The sequence below is a fragment of the Mastomys coucha genome, unplaced genomic scaffold (genome assembly GCF_008632895.1).
Source record: "Mastomys coucha isolate ucsf_1 unplaced genomic scaffold, UCSF_Mcou_1 pScaffold1, whole genome shotgun sequence".
NCBI classification, from domain to species: Eukaryota; Metazoa; Chordata; class Mammalia; order Rodentia; family Muridae; genus Mastomys; species Mastomys coucha.
Window position 1 is genome coordinate 77348823 of NW_022196891.1, and position 16879 is coordinate 77365701.

General features: G+C 50.9%; 1 protein-coding gene across 1 annotated transcript in view; it reads left to right on the forward strand.

The window, feature by feature from the left end:
• Itpkb (inositol-trisphosphate 3-kinase B) overlaps positions 1-3802 on the forward strand; it is a 94951-nt gene extending 91149 nt beyond the window's left edge. The window contains exons 7-8 of the mRNA XM_031391156.1: positions 302-373; positions 661-3802. Of these exons, the coding sequence (XP_031247016.1) occupies positions 302-373; positions 661-876 (288 nt within the window). The 3' untranslated portion in view covers positions 877-3802. The remainder of the gene's footprint in view (positions 1-301; positions 374-660) is intronic.
• Positions 3803-16879: the final 13077 nt, after the last annotated feature.

Genomic DNA, 16879 nt, shown 5'->3' on the forward strand with positions numbered 1-16879 from the left:
GTACTCTGTGGTCAGGAAGTTACCATGGCAACCAGTTCTGGGCTCTGCCTCTGCTGGCTGGTATGAGGCAGCACTGGGGGGGGGGGAGCATGAGGGGCCACATAGTCTTCTGGGAAAGGTGTAACTGGGCTCAGCTGGGGTAGACGAAGAGGTCGGAGTAAGTGACTGGTACATGGCCACTGCTAGGTATAATTCCTCGGATCTAATGAACTAAATAGATCTGACGCCCGGCCCCACCCCACCCCGCCCCTCCCCTCCACACACACAGTGTGTGTGAAACTCTGACCATCTCTGCCTTCAGATCGCCTACCGGGACCGGCTGAAGGCCATTCGAGAAACCCTTCAAGTCTCTCCCTTCTTCAAGTGCCACGAGGTAGGATACTGCGCTTTCAGCCCCCACCCCCATACACACACACACACACATACACACACACACACTGCCTGCTTGACTGACACCCCTCCCCATCACCCGTAGTTCCAATAGGAAGTGAAATCGATGCTCTACGCTTCTCTCGGGGTCATTACAGCCTCAAGCCTTCCTTAGCCTCTTAAGTACCTGGACACCCCAGCCAGGTCTCCCCCTAGCCCCTCTGTCCCCCAGACCCTGCCCCCTCCCTGCCTGGCTCTGCTTCCCTCTCTGACAGCCCTGCTTCCCTCCAGGTCATTGGCAGCTCTCTCCTCTTCATCCATGACAAGAAGGAACAAGCCAAGGTGTGGATGATTGACTTTGGGAAGACCACACCCCTTCCGGAAGGCCAGACCCTACAACACGACGTCCCCTGGCAGGAGGGCAACCGGGAGGATGGCTACCTCTCAGGGCTGAACAACCTCATCGACATCCTGACGGAAATGTCCCAGGGCAACCCACTCACTTGAGGCCACCGTCACCGTGCATAGCCGTGCCACCTTGCCTGCCACTTCTGCCTGTCGCCTCTCTCCTCCCCTAATTCTTCCTTTTCCTGTCTGAGCACCTACCTAGAATGGAGCCTCCCGTCTGCACTACAGGTCACTTTGGAGAAGAAAAGAGAGATTTTTTTCTTCTAGATCTTTATTCTCCCCCACCCCACCCCCACTTCCCACACAGGGGCCAGGAGGTGGCGTTTCTAATTCTCTTTAAATAGAACTACCTTTTTGAAGAGAATTACACAAACTTAGGCCCCACATCCTGTTACACTTAGAGCCAGCAAGGGTCTGGGAACCCTGGATGCCTGGGGTCTTGAGAGATTAAGCCTCCCTCTGGGAGACACTTTTCCTCAACCCAGAAAGTTCTGGCCCAGACTGGCTACCAGTGGCCTTGCTGCCCCCTAGTGGCTGGTGCCATCAGTAGACACAATCTCATTTGTGCCTCCCACTATGGAGGAAAAGCCAGGCCAGGGTCCTGATTTCTGGAATTTGGGCATACAATCTCTGGGGATCTGCGTCTGGCTTATGAGCGAAGTCTCCTCCAGTGAGAAGCCCCAGTTCCCAGGGACACTGAGTGACTTCTCTAGAGATGCTAAAATCAGGGCCCCCACCTTGCTGTTGTTTAAACCCTTGGGACCCAGGCCAGCCTAGGAAGAGTAGATCTCCATTTCTAAAGAACTTCACCCTTCCATCTGGGAGCGTGGCCCATGAATTCGGAGCAGACGTTCTGCAAAGCTGGGCTTCAGGGGATGACATCACATCCTAAAGCTCTGCTTGCTGTCCTTAATCTGCTTGCTATGGAAAGGTCCAGAGCTGGGAATAATCCTCAAGGCTCTCAACAACCTCCAGGAATCTGCAACAGCTCTGAGAGCCAGCCATGCCCAGGAGAGCCATCACTAGGCCTTAGGGAAGCAGGATTCTGGCTTCCTGGAATGATTCCTAAATTTCCCTTGAAAAAAATCACTCACTCCCAGCTTGAAGGACTTAGACCCATGTTTCTCCTTGTAATTTAGTAGTTGCCAGGGTTCAGAGGGCTGCCCAGGGCTGCCCAAACCTTCTCCTTCCTGGAGTTCTAAGCTTCTTGAAGGGCTATGGGGAGATCATTGTTAATCACCACTTCAGCTCTGAAGCAAGTAGCTTCTCTGATTGAAAAGAGTGTATGATTTGTGTGACTTTTAAAAAACAAAACTCCTAGCTCTGTTCCCGTTGGGAGCTATCCACTGCTCCTCTGGGTTTGTCACCTCCTCCTACTGAGAGACTCCGGATCACGTGTACAGAGGCTTCTCTGGGTTCCACGCCAGCAGGCACTGATGAGGGACCAAAGGAAATGGGGTAGACCAACGTGTACACACCTGGCAACATAGCTTTGGGCAGGGGTGGCGTCTTGGCTGCCTACCCCAGCTCCCTGGGGTTTCTAGAGCTGTCGGCCCATGTGCTTCCCTTCATGCTGGGTGGGTGAGTGACAGTTAGTGGGGGCGGGAGGTGGGACCCACGAGGATGTATAAGTACAGATTTTTAAAAAGGAACTCGTTTAAACTTCCTGGCTCCTATTCAGATGGGTGGTGAGCTCCTGTGTGGGCTGACTTGCTAAAGGTCACGCCCCCTGCGCCCCATCATTGAGCCCAGACCTTGTGACAGCACATGATTGGGAAGATGGGCAGCCTGGTATGGGGGGAGGGCAGTGGCAACTAGGCAGCCATCTCTGGGGCTCTCCAGCAGTAGCTGCTGGGGGGTTTGAGGTGACCTCATGGTCTGTACATTGGCCATTTGTTGGGAAGAGGTATTGTTAATTCCAAGACTCTACAGCTGTGATCTGGCCAAAAGTTCCCTCCTGTTGTCTCAGAAAATTGTATGCGAAAGCAAACCTAGCTATGAACAACAACAACAAAAAAAAAAAAATGTTAGGGACCAGTTTAACGTATGTAAAGAACAAAACACATCGAGCCCTTTAGGAAGGTGCCACCTGTCACAATAATGCACTAAGATACTGTGACTGGGGGGGCCCGGTTAGCAAGAGCCTCAGGACGGTGCTGGGTGTGTCGTGGGTGGGAAAGTGGTGTGGAGAGGCATCCTTCTAGGGTTATTCTGTTGCCAAGGGTGTCTTGCTTAGCTGGGGTTTGTATTTACCGTGCTAGTACCCACTCTCTATCTCCCAAACCATTCTCACTTCTATCCTGCCAGAGGCCCAGCCTTCCTGGCCCTACTGGGATGGACAGAGCTCAGATGGAATTTCCCAGAACCTCCGGCAGTCTGCTAAACTGAGTTCTGGGAGTCCTGGTGGGGACTCCCAAGGTCCTGGCCATACAGGTGCTGGGACACGGGACAGGCCGCATGTGCCTATGTGCGGGGTCCACAGGGGCCCTTCCTGCTCTTAGGCCACCAAATGTCTTGCTGGTCAGCTCTGCTTTGCACACCCTGAAGGTTGCTTCAACGGCTTCCCCCAGACTAGACATTAGTGCCCTTTAAGAAGTGTTTAAGTTATATTTATTTTGGTTGTTTTTGTTTTTGTTTTTGTTCTAATTGCACAAAACACTAAGATGAAAGGGCTGGGCCGTTCTTCCTAAGCTCTGCCTGCCTTCTGGGGCCTTCCCTTCGTGGCCGGAGGAACCCTGAGCAGGTATGGCTGCAAGACAGATGCTGGTCACCTTTGGTTGGCTGTATTTAGCTTCGAGATCGCCTGTATTCTGACGACCCCTCTGTGTATAGCCCCTCCCCCCTTGATCCAGGGCGCTTGCCCATCAGTGCCTTTGGGGAGGAGAGGGTCTTCCTGCACCCTGACAGGCAGGCTCTCCTCCTCTGAACTCCTCCTCTCCCCTTCGGGACTGTTACATCCCCTGCCCTGTGCCCCTCAGTCAACTGTAGATGCTATCTCCCTTCCCAATAAAGGCTTTGGAGACCATTGCTAGCTTGATGTGATCCTTCTGACCCACCCCACCTCCACCCTCCAACTACCACAGAAGAGCCATGCTGACCTCCAGCCGTGGATGTCAGGAGGGGTAATGTTCTCGTCTGGAAACAACGTGAGACATGGTTTATAAGGAGTCTTTTCTACATACTCTGTCATACCTTTAAACAGTGGCTCAAGGACATCACCCGAGTGACAAAAGAAAGTTCCCCTGCCACGGTGACCTCTGCGCTGGGTGCATCCCATCACCCACAGCCCACCGCTTGTAATAACAAGACTTTCTCCATTGATCAGATTGGGAAACCGAGGCTTCGAAAGTCAAACAACTTGGCCTGAGAAATGGGTGTCATGAAAATATTTAGAGCCAGACCTTGTCACCTTTACGGGAAGAGTGTCAGGGGCAGAGAGCCGGGCTTTCTTGAGGAATGGCTCAGTTGAGAGCCTTGGCTGTGCTTCAGGGAAACCCTTCAAGAGCAGAACCCTGGCTCTTCGCAGCTTCTCTCTGATTCCGCCCTAAGCTACAGCCACAAGGACCCTGGGTGTCTACCTTTTAGAACACCGCTTGGCTCAGATCCCAGGAGAGTGATTTTAGTCACTGTTGTGTGGGAAGCCGCTGACCGTTATGAGCAAAACCATCTCACAGCCCCCACCGTGTTTGCTAAACCAAGCCCCTGGGAGAGGCCTGCAAGCCGTCTGCCACTATGTCAAGTCATGCCCTCCTAGCTAGCCACCGATGACCTGTGGTCATGGCCCCGGAGAAGGAGATGTTCCCTAAAGAAACTTCTGCAGCAACTTAACGTTGACTGAGTGACTGAACCGTCCACATTCCTTGAACATGCTATCCAGAGCCATCTGACCAGACCGCATCTCAGTCCTCAGACCTGACAATGCTCCTTGTCACATGGGCCCAAGTACCTCATCTTCCACCTGTCCTCCAGGCTCATACCCACAGGAGACCGTGGTCACCCCATCACAGAGCCCTCATCCCCTTCACCTGTGGTCTTCTTTCTAGCAGACCTGGGAGCATCCAGAGAACTGGGTGGCCCATTGCCTGTTGCATCTCATGATCATATTTTAGCACCGAGTGCCTAAGCCTGGGCTCACAAGAAACTGGTTCTGCTGACACCTGGGGCAGCAATTGCGACCAACGTCATTTCATGGGATGTCTTCAGGGGGTGGGTGCTCTTCCTGGATGGGGACAGAACAAAGACCTCAGGGAGGCAGGCAGGGCAAGAATCTGCATCCCGTTCAATCCTACTGCATCAACTCCTGGAGAGGAGTCTCTGCAATGGCCAGCCGTGTCTGACAGCCCAGACTGCCTACTTAGCCACTCACCATCCCAAGAGGTGAGGAGGGAAGGTTGTATTGGTCACCTGTCATTAAATCCGGGGAGCAGCACACTCCATGGCCACACCCTCTGGCTAGTCTCCCCCCCCCACTGGGAGGAAGTTGGGGTGTTGGGACTGTGGTCTATCCTACGGGTCTGGAGGGAGAAACAAGATGAAGTGAGGGTGCTTCCAAGGCGGCACTGGACGTGGCCTGGAGAGTTCTGCGTGGTTTGAGTGACAAGAAGGAGCCAGGACCACTCTGAATCAGTGATTAACACAGGATAAGCCTGGTGACTTGGGCACATTTCAGTGTCTGCCAGCTCCAATTAGCCCTACTACATGGCCTCCATGTCTACACAGGCTCCTTAGTTGTCCTGTCTTCACTGATGCATGAGGGGGCTCACCCTAACAGTGACTCTTAAAGACAGCCAACGGTAGAAACTCTTAGTTAATTGAGAGGGCGTTCCGAACCTCATCTGAGGGAGAGTGCTCATTGCACAGCAACGTTGTATACATATGAGCAACACAGGGTACCTGCTCCCCTAAGTCCTGAGGTGGCATCTGAGACTGCCTTAAGGGGCTCCTGCTTGTACCAGACCTATGAATCCCACACAGGAATATCTCTTCCCTTCCTTCCCCATACTGCATAGCTGACTCTCTGCATTCTCCGCCCCCTCTCCCACCTTTCGGCTATGCAGTCACCAGAGCAAGCATCCTCTTAGAAATTAGACCATATAAATGAAGTTTTATTAGAGACAGCCATGCCACCACTTTATGGAGCATCTAGAGCCTCTTTTGCCCCGTGACCACAGATGGGACAAGCACACCACCATCTAGATGGGCTACAGAACTAAAATGTTTACCATTCACCCCTCCCAGAACTGCCGAATCCTGCTCGAAGGTAGCAGTGGCCAATACTTGTGAGTTGCTAAAGTGTCAGGTGATGGAAGATAAAGTAGTTTAATACTCATAGAAACTCCACCAGATGAACCTTGCCACCCTGTGTTCTACATGAGAGAACTAGGAAACAACTGACCCTGGCTTTGGACCAAACTGAGACCTGTCTGTGATTCTGCATGTTTCTGACTCCCTGGGCGGTCCAAGGAGTGTATTCTGGTACCTGGCTGTCCCACACGATTCCTAGTATAGCCCATGAATGCTGGTGCCTGGGATATGTAGGCAAGGCCCAGGGTCAGGGGACCTGGCTGTGTCACAGGATTCCTAGGACAACCCATGAATGCTGTGCGTGGAGTATGTAGGGGCAGAGCTACCAAGGCCCAGGGTCAGGGGACCTGGCAGTCCCTGTTCTCTTGCAGACCTGGGAATGAAGCTGGAGACCCAAGATTGCTGGAGTGAGGGGCTGCTCTAGGCTTGGGATGGCCCTCCAGGTGGCTGAGTGTTAGCATCCGTGACATCCAGTCAGTCAGTCCCCTTTCTCCACAGACTGAGGGTTCAGAACCACGTCTGCTTGCCATTCACAGTCTGGATCACACGCCCTACCACAGAAATGCAGGAAACACATCCAGTTCCCGAGAACGCCAAGAACCAGTCTGGGTGTCAGGTTTTTTTTTTTTTTTCAATTTCGTTTTCACTGCGACAGCTGTGGCCCAGCTCCTGGCATTTAGCACACCATGCACAGGCCCCAAGATGACACATTCAACAGAGATGTGGGACTGGGAAGCAGACAGAGCATGGGGACCAGGCATTTCCACACCATGCAGAAGATGAGGGAGGGTCAAAGGGAGCTTTTAGAAAACCAGGAGACACCTTAGGTGACAGCCACACACATAATAGACCCCCATAGAAAACTCACAGAGACAAATTCACCAGGTCTCCTTATTCTGCATACTTGATCCCGAGGACCAAGGCATTTAGAGGTCACCGAGTTCAGGCCATAAAGGTAGGCGTTTGCAACCAGCGTCATTAGCTGACCCAGTCTTCCCTCCCTGTACTTGCCAAACTTGTGAATGAGCAAAGTGGGATTTAAAGCGGGGGCAGGGGAGAAAGTCCCGCAGGACTTCTGTGCTTTTCGGTGCGGTAGCACATATCATTTTAAAAATAGTTTCTGCACATTACAGGCAAACAGGGTCTGTGACAGCTTTTTTGACAGCAGCAGTCCTGCTCTATTTCAATGGGAAGGAAAAAAAATTGCCCAATTTTAGTCATGCTTTCTGAGAACACAGGCTGGAGTGAATTCAAGAGCACCGAGAAACAGCGAGGCCCCCGTTAGGGAGCCTGCCCCCTGGTGGACATCAAGGTGCATTGCAAGATGGCCTTAGGACAAGGAGGCTGGTCAGGAAAATGCATTTAACTTACAAATGATATCTTGCTCTAGTAAATACCAGAGCCCAGGTTTAAGGCTCAGTGGGGGTGGTGGACAGATATCAGGGATATATATAGTACAGTCTAAAGAACACCATGCAGAGAAAACAAGAGACCTCATAGGATAAAAAAAAAAAAAAAGGCCTGCTCCAAGTCAGGGACATAAAGGCCATTTAGGAAAGGCTTTGCAAAGGAAGTGCCACCAAAATGAGTTTAGAGGCTGAGTGTGAATTACCCAGAGGGTTGAAGGGCGGAGGAAGCAGACACACAGCCACAGAGACATTGTATGTGAAGTAGCTCCAAGTGGCCAGAGCAGAGGAGCCATGATGTGGTCACGATGTGATCACAGCCAGATCTTAGGCCTGGGCAAGGAACAATCGAAGCAAATGGGGCATGCGGAGTGTCTCCCGGTGTCCCTGGAGGCTCCTCGGCCATGACATGAGGTGACACTTCTGCATGGAGGAAATGATGCTAAGCCAGTGGAGAGATGCCAAGCCCTGTAAAGAGGTAGAGGCCGTAAGCTAGAGGGAAGTTAAGAAGACAGCCTGGATGCCATGGCTGTGTTGAAGAATGCCGATGGGGCCCACAGACGGCAGAGAACCAAACTTGCCTGCTCAGCCTCGTTCACTCCTGTGGAGCCGGAACCTGCCACTCTTCCTCAAGGCTTGGCTTCTCATCTTCTACGTGTTCCCTTTCTCCCCACCTCCCTTCAGCTTCAGATGCAATTCTTCAAGCCTCTACTCCTGCAGGCTTGTGGTTAATTGCATGGCTAAACAGTCAACACTTCAAAGAGGCAGCGAGCCAAGGAAAACCAATTCCGCTTCTACATGAGGTGCAAAAGATTTTCCATGTTAAAGGACAAAGGGGGAGGGGACAGTCTACAGGTGTGTCTCACTGTCACTCAGCAGCCAGGCATTTGTAATTCCAGTTACCTGGCTCCGGGAAGGACGGGATGCAGCTGGCAGGAGAAAAAGAAAAGTGTTCAGAAGTCAGGGCTATTTCAGTAACTAGTGTGAGACACCCACCCCTCTCTATAAAGCGACCTGCATCGTAGCTCCTGGTCTGTGAAAACACAGTGGGAATGGCTGACTGGATACTGGCTGAAAAGGCTTGGCCCTTAAGAGAGTACCCAAGGCGGAGGTGCTGCCCTCTCTGCTCGGTTCCCGAGGGCTCAAGACAGAGGCCTGGATGACTGTTACCTCAGATTACAGTTCTTAGGCCCAACTGACGCCAGCTCACCCCAGCTGACCCAGTTGACCCAGAAAACAATATTTGTATATTGCTTTTACCATTTATGGTAGATGTTTGGTTTTTTTAAAAAAAGATTTATTTTTTATTTATTTTATGTGTATGAGTACACTATAGCTGTACGGATGGCCGTGAGCCAGCATGTGTGTGGCTGCTCTCCAGGTCCCGCTCGCTCCGGCCCTGCTCGCTCTGGCGTAATTCACTGTAGCTGTCTTCAGATACACCAGAAGAGGGCGTCCAATCTCATTACAGGTGGTTGTGAGCCACCATGTGGTTGCTGGGATCCCGAACTCAGGACCTTCGGAAGAGCAGTCAGTGCTCTTACCCGCTGAGCCATCTCGCCAGCCCAGATGTCTGTTTTATAAGGTTGCTTCCAACCTATTTCCTGTTTTCAGCACTTATTATTATAACATAAGTAGACACCTGCATTACTCTGGGTCAGGGCATGGAAGAGAACAGTAACCTTAGATCACAGCTGTGCATAAGCCTAGTGTGTAAACGCTGGTTACATGGGAAATCCAAGGCAAGTAAGGTTGGTTGTTTCATTGTTCTCTTAAAGGCAGGTTAAAGAAAGGGGTGGTGGGGATGCAATCTTTAAAGCTTAAGTGACCTCAAGGATATTATTAATTTTGTCTGTGAGGTCCAGAGGAAGCTCCAGTCTCTTAGAGTATGAGAGATATTATCATAATATTGTATTGCCATCGTGGATAATGGGGTGTAGTGACTCACAAACAGGGTGGCCCTTCACAGGCCATCAGGATAATGGAAACAATAGTGTGAGTGTGTGTGTGTGTGTGTGTGTGTGTGTGTGTGTGAGAGAGAGAGAGAGAGAGAGAGAGAGAGAGAGAAAGAGAGAGAGAGAGAGAGCTGTTCAAACTCAGTGCTCTATTTTGGATCTTGAATGTTTCCTCCAAAGATCAGGTGTTGAAGGTGGGTCCCCAGTCTGTGTGGTTCTACCAGAGGTAGTGGATGGACTCTTTAAGAGCTGGGATCTAGGGTAAGTTCATTAGGGTATGGCTCTGAGGAAATACTGGGACCTGCCCCTTATTCTTCCTCTCTCTTTGACTCCTGCCATGAGGTGAATAGCTCCCTCTGCTGTACATTCTCACAGTGGCACCCTGCCTCACCATAGACCCAAAAGCAATGTAGCTAACTGACCAAGGACTGAAACATTTGGAACAATGAGCCTAAATAAAACTTTCTTCATCATAAGTTGATTGATCTCAGCTGTTTGTTACCGTATCATACCTCCTCTGTGTCAGACACATTGTAGCAGTTCATACTTAGAACCCTCATTCTTGGGTAATAAGGGAAACAGAGAAGACATTGAGCCAAGGGAGTCTCCCAGAAGAAAAAGCACTGTTTAGGCACCCACGCACACACTCAACACGTGCACACGTACACATGCATACACACACAAACATGCACGGAGACACACATATACACATGCACACACACACACAGGAGGGAGAAAGAAGCAAAGGAGGAGAATGAAGAAAGAAAAGGAAGAAGAAGCAATGGAGAGAAGGTAGAAATTATAAAGAAAAGGGGGAGGAAGGGAGGGAGGGAGGGAGGGAGGGAGGGAGGGAGGAAGAAAGCCTGTACTGGCACAGCTAACATTGGGCTCAGCACAAAGGATGGAACATCCTCCATGCTCCTCTCCTTTCTGCCCTGCTCTGCATGTTGGTATCTCGCTTCAAGGAATTTAAGGCCCAAGTAGCTTCAGGCTTGCAAACTGCAGCCTAAGGACCAAGGCAGGAAACTTGCCCAGGTAGGGAGACGGACTCAGGGAAGCCCCTTGGCTACCCAGGCAGTAGGAGGGGCTGCATGTTAGTGACTTAGCTAGGGCTGCAGACCTTCTGGGATTGACAGCCTTCCCAGCATCCCACGGGTGTGAGTAGAGCAGGAGTTCTCCCCCTGGCAGAGCAAGTCCCACTTGGGTCACACTGGGGAGTGTGACTCCCAGGCTAAGGGCAGCCAAGAAGGGCCTGAGTGTCATCAGTGAGGGGGTGTTATGTGCAATAAGCAGCATGTGTAGGGTGAGGTGGCACTGTGATGTTGGAGGAGACACATGTATCTCTGCCTCTCCTTTTCTAAAGGACATGGGATACGTGCCCAGCTTCCCTAGAGGCCAACAGCCAAGAAGGCTCCTCTGTCTCCTGGCTTCCAGACTCCATGCTAGCCTGGAGACCCTTTGGGTGGATGGGAGGGGAGTGGGTTGTGCGCAGACTCAATGGCCATCATTCAAAGAAGCTCACAGTATCCAAATCCCTAGCAAGAACCCAGCCTCAAACCAATATTTGTGTCCCAGGTTTAACCCAGGGGTGTTCAGGACCCAGCTGAGCCTCACGCATAACGGGGTATGGCGGTTTGAAGATGCTTGGCCCATAGGGAGTGGTACTGTTAGGAGGTGTGGCCTCATTGAAAGAAGTGTGTCACTGTCCAGGTAGGCTTTGAGGTCTCATAGATATGCCTAAGCCTGGCCAGAGTCTATCTCCCCGATGCACTCAGATCAAGATGTAGAAATCCCAGCTGCATCTCCAGTGCCATGGGGATAATAAACGGAACCTCTGAAACCTCCTGAGCTAGGTCCCCAGAGTTCAGATCACCCTCAGCACCACTGTCTTCCACATTCCTACTAGGATGGCTCATTAAGCCCCACTTAAAGCATTCCATGGCTTTCCAAATCCAAAGTCCCCAAATCGACATTCTTCCAAACAAAAACATGTCAGGTCAGGCCTGTCACATCAATACCCCATTCCTAGTACCAACCTCTGTCTCAGTTAGGGTCTCCATTGCTAAGAAGGCACACCATGACCGAAGCATCAGTCAGTGGTCACGCAGGCCTTTAATCCCAGCACTTAGGAGGCATTGGCCAGGCAGATTTCTGAGTTTGAGGCCAGCCTGGTCTACAGAGTGAGTTCTAGGACAGCCAGGGCTACACAGAGAAACCCTGTCTCGAAAAAAAAAACAAAAAACAAAAAAAAAACCAAAACAAAAAAACAAAACAAAACAAAAAAACCAAGCAACTCATAAGGGACAACATCCAATTGGGGCTGACTTACAGGTTCAGAGGCTCAGTCCATTATCATCGAGGTAGGAAGCATGGCAGCCTCCAGGCAGGTAGGAAGAGCTCCAGCACGGGCTTCACGTTGGGGGACAGATGCCCACCATGAGTCAGAGAAACGGATCACACGCCTGGGCCACACCACCATAGCCAGAGAGCTTGCTGGGCTGCGGCCCCTGCTGAAGTTCTAGCAGGCTTACCATTGCCTTGGCTCAGCAGCACTGTGAAGAACACACAGTGTGACCATCCCAGCATCCTTAGTTCCCTCTCTATACAGGAGAGACGGCAGAGCATTGAACCATATGAGAGCCGATGCTCTAGGACAGTCCATAGGTGCAGGGAAGCCCGGAGAGTAATTATCCCCCAAGCACTGATCTTTCCATAACCCACAAGGGTTCCATCTTGGTAGATTTTTTTTTCTGCCTTTCCAGAACTTTCTAGATTCTTCATGAATTTGTATGCGTTCTGGAGCTTCTCTTGCGGCTGATTTGTAGTCTTATAGTCTTGTAATCAGCCAGGATATGGAAATTATTTTAATTTTTCCTGTATTTGTTGAGACTTGCTTTGTGTCCTCATATGGGAGGATGTTCCACGGGCTGCTGAAAAGAATGCGACCTGTACAGCATTTGAATGAAGTGCTCTGTAGATGTCCGTTAAGACCATGTGATGCATAGTGTCATTTAATTTGATTTTTTTTTTTTTTTTGGTTTTTTGTTTTTTGGGAGGTTTGGGTTTTTGTTTGTTTGTTTGTTTGTTTGTTTGTTTGTTTTCGAGACAGGGTTTCTCTGTATAGCCCTGGCTGTCCTGGAACTCACTCCATAGACCAGGCTGGCCTCGAACTCAGAAATCAGCCTGTCTCTCCCTCCAAGTGCTGGGATTAAAGGCGTGCGCCACCACTGCCCAGCTTTAATTTGAATGTTTCTTTTTATTTTGTGTGGGGGTGACCTATTGGTAAGAGTGTGGTCTTGAAGTCACCCAGTACTATCACGCTAAGGTTAATCTGTAGCCTTTCATCTAGAGAGCATTTGTTTTTATGAGATTGTGTGCGCCTGTGTTCAGGTGCTTACATTCAGAATCATAATGTCCCCGATGGATTGTTGGTTTTTTTTCGAAGTCTATTTTGTCAAGTTTTAGAACAGTTTTGGGCATTCTCCTGTGTTCGACTGTAATGTATTTATTTCCCTTCCTCCTTCCTCGGTAAAGTTGTCAGGCTTCCCCTGTCTCCGTGCATCAGCCAGTGAAGATGCTGGCTGTAGACTGCACCCTGCCATCCATCCCGCTGCATTTCAGAAGATTCCCTCACGGTGGGAACAGCCGGCTCTGCGTCCTGACTGCTCATACCCAGATGCTCATCTGTGGGAGGCAGCATTTCAACACCAATCTCAGGCACATTTCCTTTGCCAGCCAGTCCAAGGGAATAAGGCTCCCCACTGAGCATCTCCGGGGGGCGGGGGGGGGGAGCTGGTGCTCCGAGTTCAGAGTATACATCGTTGGCTACAGGGGACCCTGTGAGCAGAGAAAACTTTGGATCAGTCCCCAAGGAAAGGGGAAGGTGGTCTTCCAAGTGGAAAGAACAGCAGGTGAGGTTGGAGGGAGAGAGAGAGAGAGAGAGAGAGAGAGAGAGAAAGAGAAAGAGAGAGAGAGAGAAAAGGGGGTTAGGGTACCTGGCGATCTGTCTGATTACAGAAATGGAAGACGTAAGAATTCAAGAAGCCACCAGGAAGGTCACATGGATGTTTATTAAATAGAAAAGAGGAAAAAGAAGAAGAGAAGATTGCCAAAACCATATTTCCAAGGGTTTAAAAAAAAAAAAAACCAAATTGGGATGCCAAAGAAATAACATGCTTTGCTATCTTGGTAACAGGGGTACGTGTGTGTGTGTGTGTGTGTGTGTGTGTGTGTGTGTGTGTGTGTACACGTATGTACATGGAGATATGTACACGGGCTGTGTGGTGGGTGGTGTTCCTCACCACATGTACAGCAGCATTGCTGGAAGGAAGGACTTCAAAGCTGGCAAAAGGCTGGAGAATCAGGAGCCCTGTTCTGCTCCTTCAGGGCTCTGTGAACCCTGCGGGGTCCTGTGGACCCCGAGACTGGGGTTGGGGCTCAAGCCTGAGGACTCTGGGAATGTTAAGCAAAAGTCAAACCTGGGCTCCATGCTTCAATTTCAGCCAGGAACGTCTAGAATTTTCCCTAGGGCCGAGATAGTCCAAGTAGACTCCAAGAACACTTGTAATCTTTGGAATGGGCTGGCAATGCCTCCCCACCCCACCCCCTCCCGTGGCTGGACTGGGGCATGTGGGGTCGCTGCGAGTAGGAGTGAGAAAAGCAAGCCCTGGACATCGTCAGAGAACATGAAAATGTACAGCAGTTAATTTAACAGAGAAAAGCCAATGGCAACACCAAAACAGTAATTCACAACACGGTGACACCTGCTCATAATTCAGCGATGCGGCCAGTGTCTTCCAAAACAAAAGAGCTCCCTGTGCAGCCAGGAAGGGCCAGCTACAACTCCACAGGAGCCAGAGGAATTCTCACAAGCCCCACCAGCTTTTTTGTCTCTGCTTAAAACTTCCCTCCGCATCTACTCTTTGCTGGCTCCTGGGCTGGAGCAGGCAGTGTCCACAGTCAGAAATAAAAGTCCCGCCGGAGTCACAGAAAAGCATCAGGAAGAAGTCACTGTCCCCTCCTCCCCCGTCCACAGCAGACCAGTCCAGAGCCCGGGCTGCAGTAGATCTGGATAGAGTGCAGTGGGATTCTGATCCCCCAGATCCCAGGAGAGAGGGCAACCAGTGTGCACAGTGGGCGGAGTTGAGGAGGGGTGACAACCGGGATGAGGACAGCAGTTTCATCATGTTCTGGAGCTAACACCACGCTGGGGGTGGGGCTTTTCAGTGACATAGCTTACCAAGAGAGTCACTGATGCGCCTGCAACCCATAAACTCACTGAGTCCCAGAGTTAACTTTGATGGAGTTATTTCTTTAGTCTCCCATGGGTGGTTTGGGCATACTGGACTAGTGTTTATTTTACCAGGGAGAATCTGGGCTCTCCTAGCTTTGGGGCTGCCAACCTTGGAAGTCATGTGGTCAGTGTACCAACCCTGCCTGACTGGGCCTGGGCTCTCTAGACCCTCGGCGTTGGCAGGATTGGAGAAAATGACAGACTGGCTTTATTTGTATGCTGTAGATGGTTAAATGGAGGACAAGCAGCTGGAGTGGCATTGCTGAAACAAGACTATAGTCACCCCGGCATGTGTAGGGCACACAGAACCACTCTGGTTGGGGTTCAGTCTGCCCTGGTGCATCATGGGATTGAGGCTGGGTCATGCTCTGAGTGGAAGCGTCCTGTGAACATTCAGAAGCTCTCAAAAAGCTAACAGGAAGAAAGATGGAGAAGATAGACTCTGAGCCTCTCTCCCGCCACTTAGATGACCTCTTCACAATACCCACTGTCCAAGATGACCTCCACATCCCCTACAACCTGAGCACAGAACTCTCTGGAAGGAGACCGAGCTTCTGCTCGTTGAAGAAAAGGCCTCCCAGAGCTTGCTGTCACTGGAGGAGGCTGGATACTGTAGGGATGGGACCTAGAGAGCATCTTTTATCTGAGCTCAGGACCTGAGCACTTTACCACTGAAGGAACGCTTGCTAACTGCAGAACCTTCACAGAGCAGGGAGCGAACCCCACCCCTAGGCTGGCAGATGGTGTCCTGGCTCCCTGCTTCCACTAGGGGGAAACCTTGCTCTGCATCCGACGCACTTCTGCCCGGGCATAGGACATGCAATGGCCAGTTTGTTCTCTAAGTCCAAGCCCTCTTCAAGCACACGGCCCCAGCTTTCTTCATGCAGGTCATTCACCATCACTAAGGCCTTGCGTTTTGAATCTTAAGGTCAAAGGAACACTCTTTCAACCTCACTTTCCTGCTTCAGGACCCTTGGGCCTTTGGGGGGATTTTTCTGGTCCTGGGGTTTCAGCTCACTGTATGCTGGCCTTAGACCTGGTGTTTAATGTGTGGACGGCTCTTCTTTTGAACATCTTGATCCTTTTCTGTCCTGGGGACGTGCTAACCATGTGGCTCATTGACTTCCTATGTCTTCTATAGCTGAGTTCTCCCCGCTGCTCCTCAGCCCCCAGTTATCCTACACCCCATGATTTTATCATACATTGGTGCAGCCTCGGTCCTGTGAGGGAATGCAAGACCTGGATCCCATGAGCCAGGCAGCTCTGAGCACCAACTCTGCCTCAAGCTGTCATCTGCTTCCACCTTCCATCAGGGACCTGCAGAAGCCAGGGGGCATGGGTTTGAGGGCAGATGAGCCCTCAAGGATCCAGAAGGGCCGATGGAGAAATACTGCTCTCGTCCTTCTGAGGAGATTCATTATCCCTCACTGTAATTTCTGAGGGGTATGTGTCTAAGCCTCCAGTCTCCTTATGAAAGCTTAATAAACACCCCTCCCCCATAGGTTGCTCACAGAATAGTAGATGAATTGAGCTGAGCAGCACCTGGGCCACGCCCACTGTAGTGGCAGGTCGCTGGGGCTGGACAAAGGTCCGTGGCCACCTGCTTCCCTGCTTCTCTCCAGGGCAGCCAGAGACTTAACCTAGGCAAGATTTGGCAGTCTGAGGGTGGAGGGTGGGTGGTTCCATAGTGGCTTCCTGGCCACAGTCTGGGGTCCTCAGTGGTCCCTAAAATACAATATACTACACACTATTGAATAACTTTAGCTTAACAAAACATAGAATCATCGGGGAAGCCTTAAAGAGGAATTCTTTAGATCAGATTGGCCTGTGGGCTCCTCTGTGGAGGATTATCTTATTTATTAATGGAAGTGAGAGGCGATCCATCCTGAATGCGGGAGGCACAGGTTCATGGGCTGGGTCTTGGGCTTTCTAAGTGTACATGAAACTGGGGGTAAGGGGGGCAGAGCAGATGCATTTGTTTCTCTCTGCTGTCGACTGTGGGTGTGGTGCTTCCGGTTCCTGCCGGCATGGCTCCTCCCCTATGATGGACTGTCTAGCTTCCGGTTCCTGCCGTCATGGCTCCTCCCCTATGATGGACTGTCTATAACCTGGATTATAAACCTAAAAAAATCCATCCAACTTTC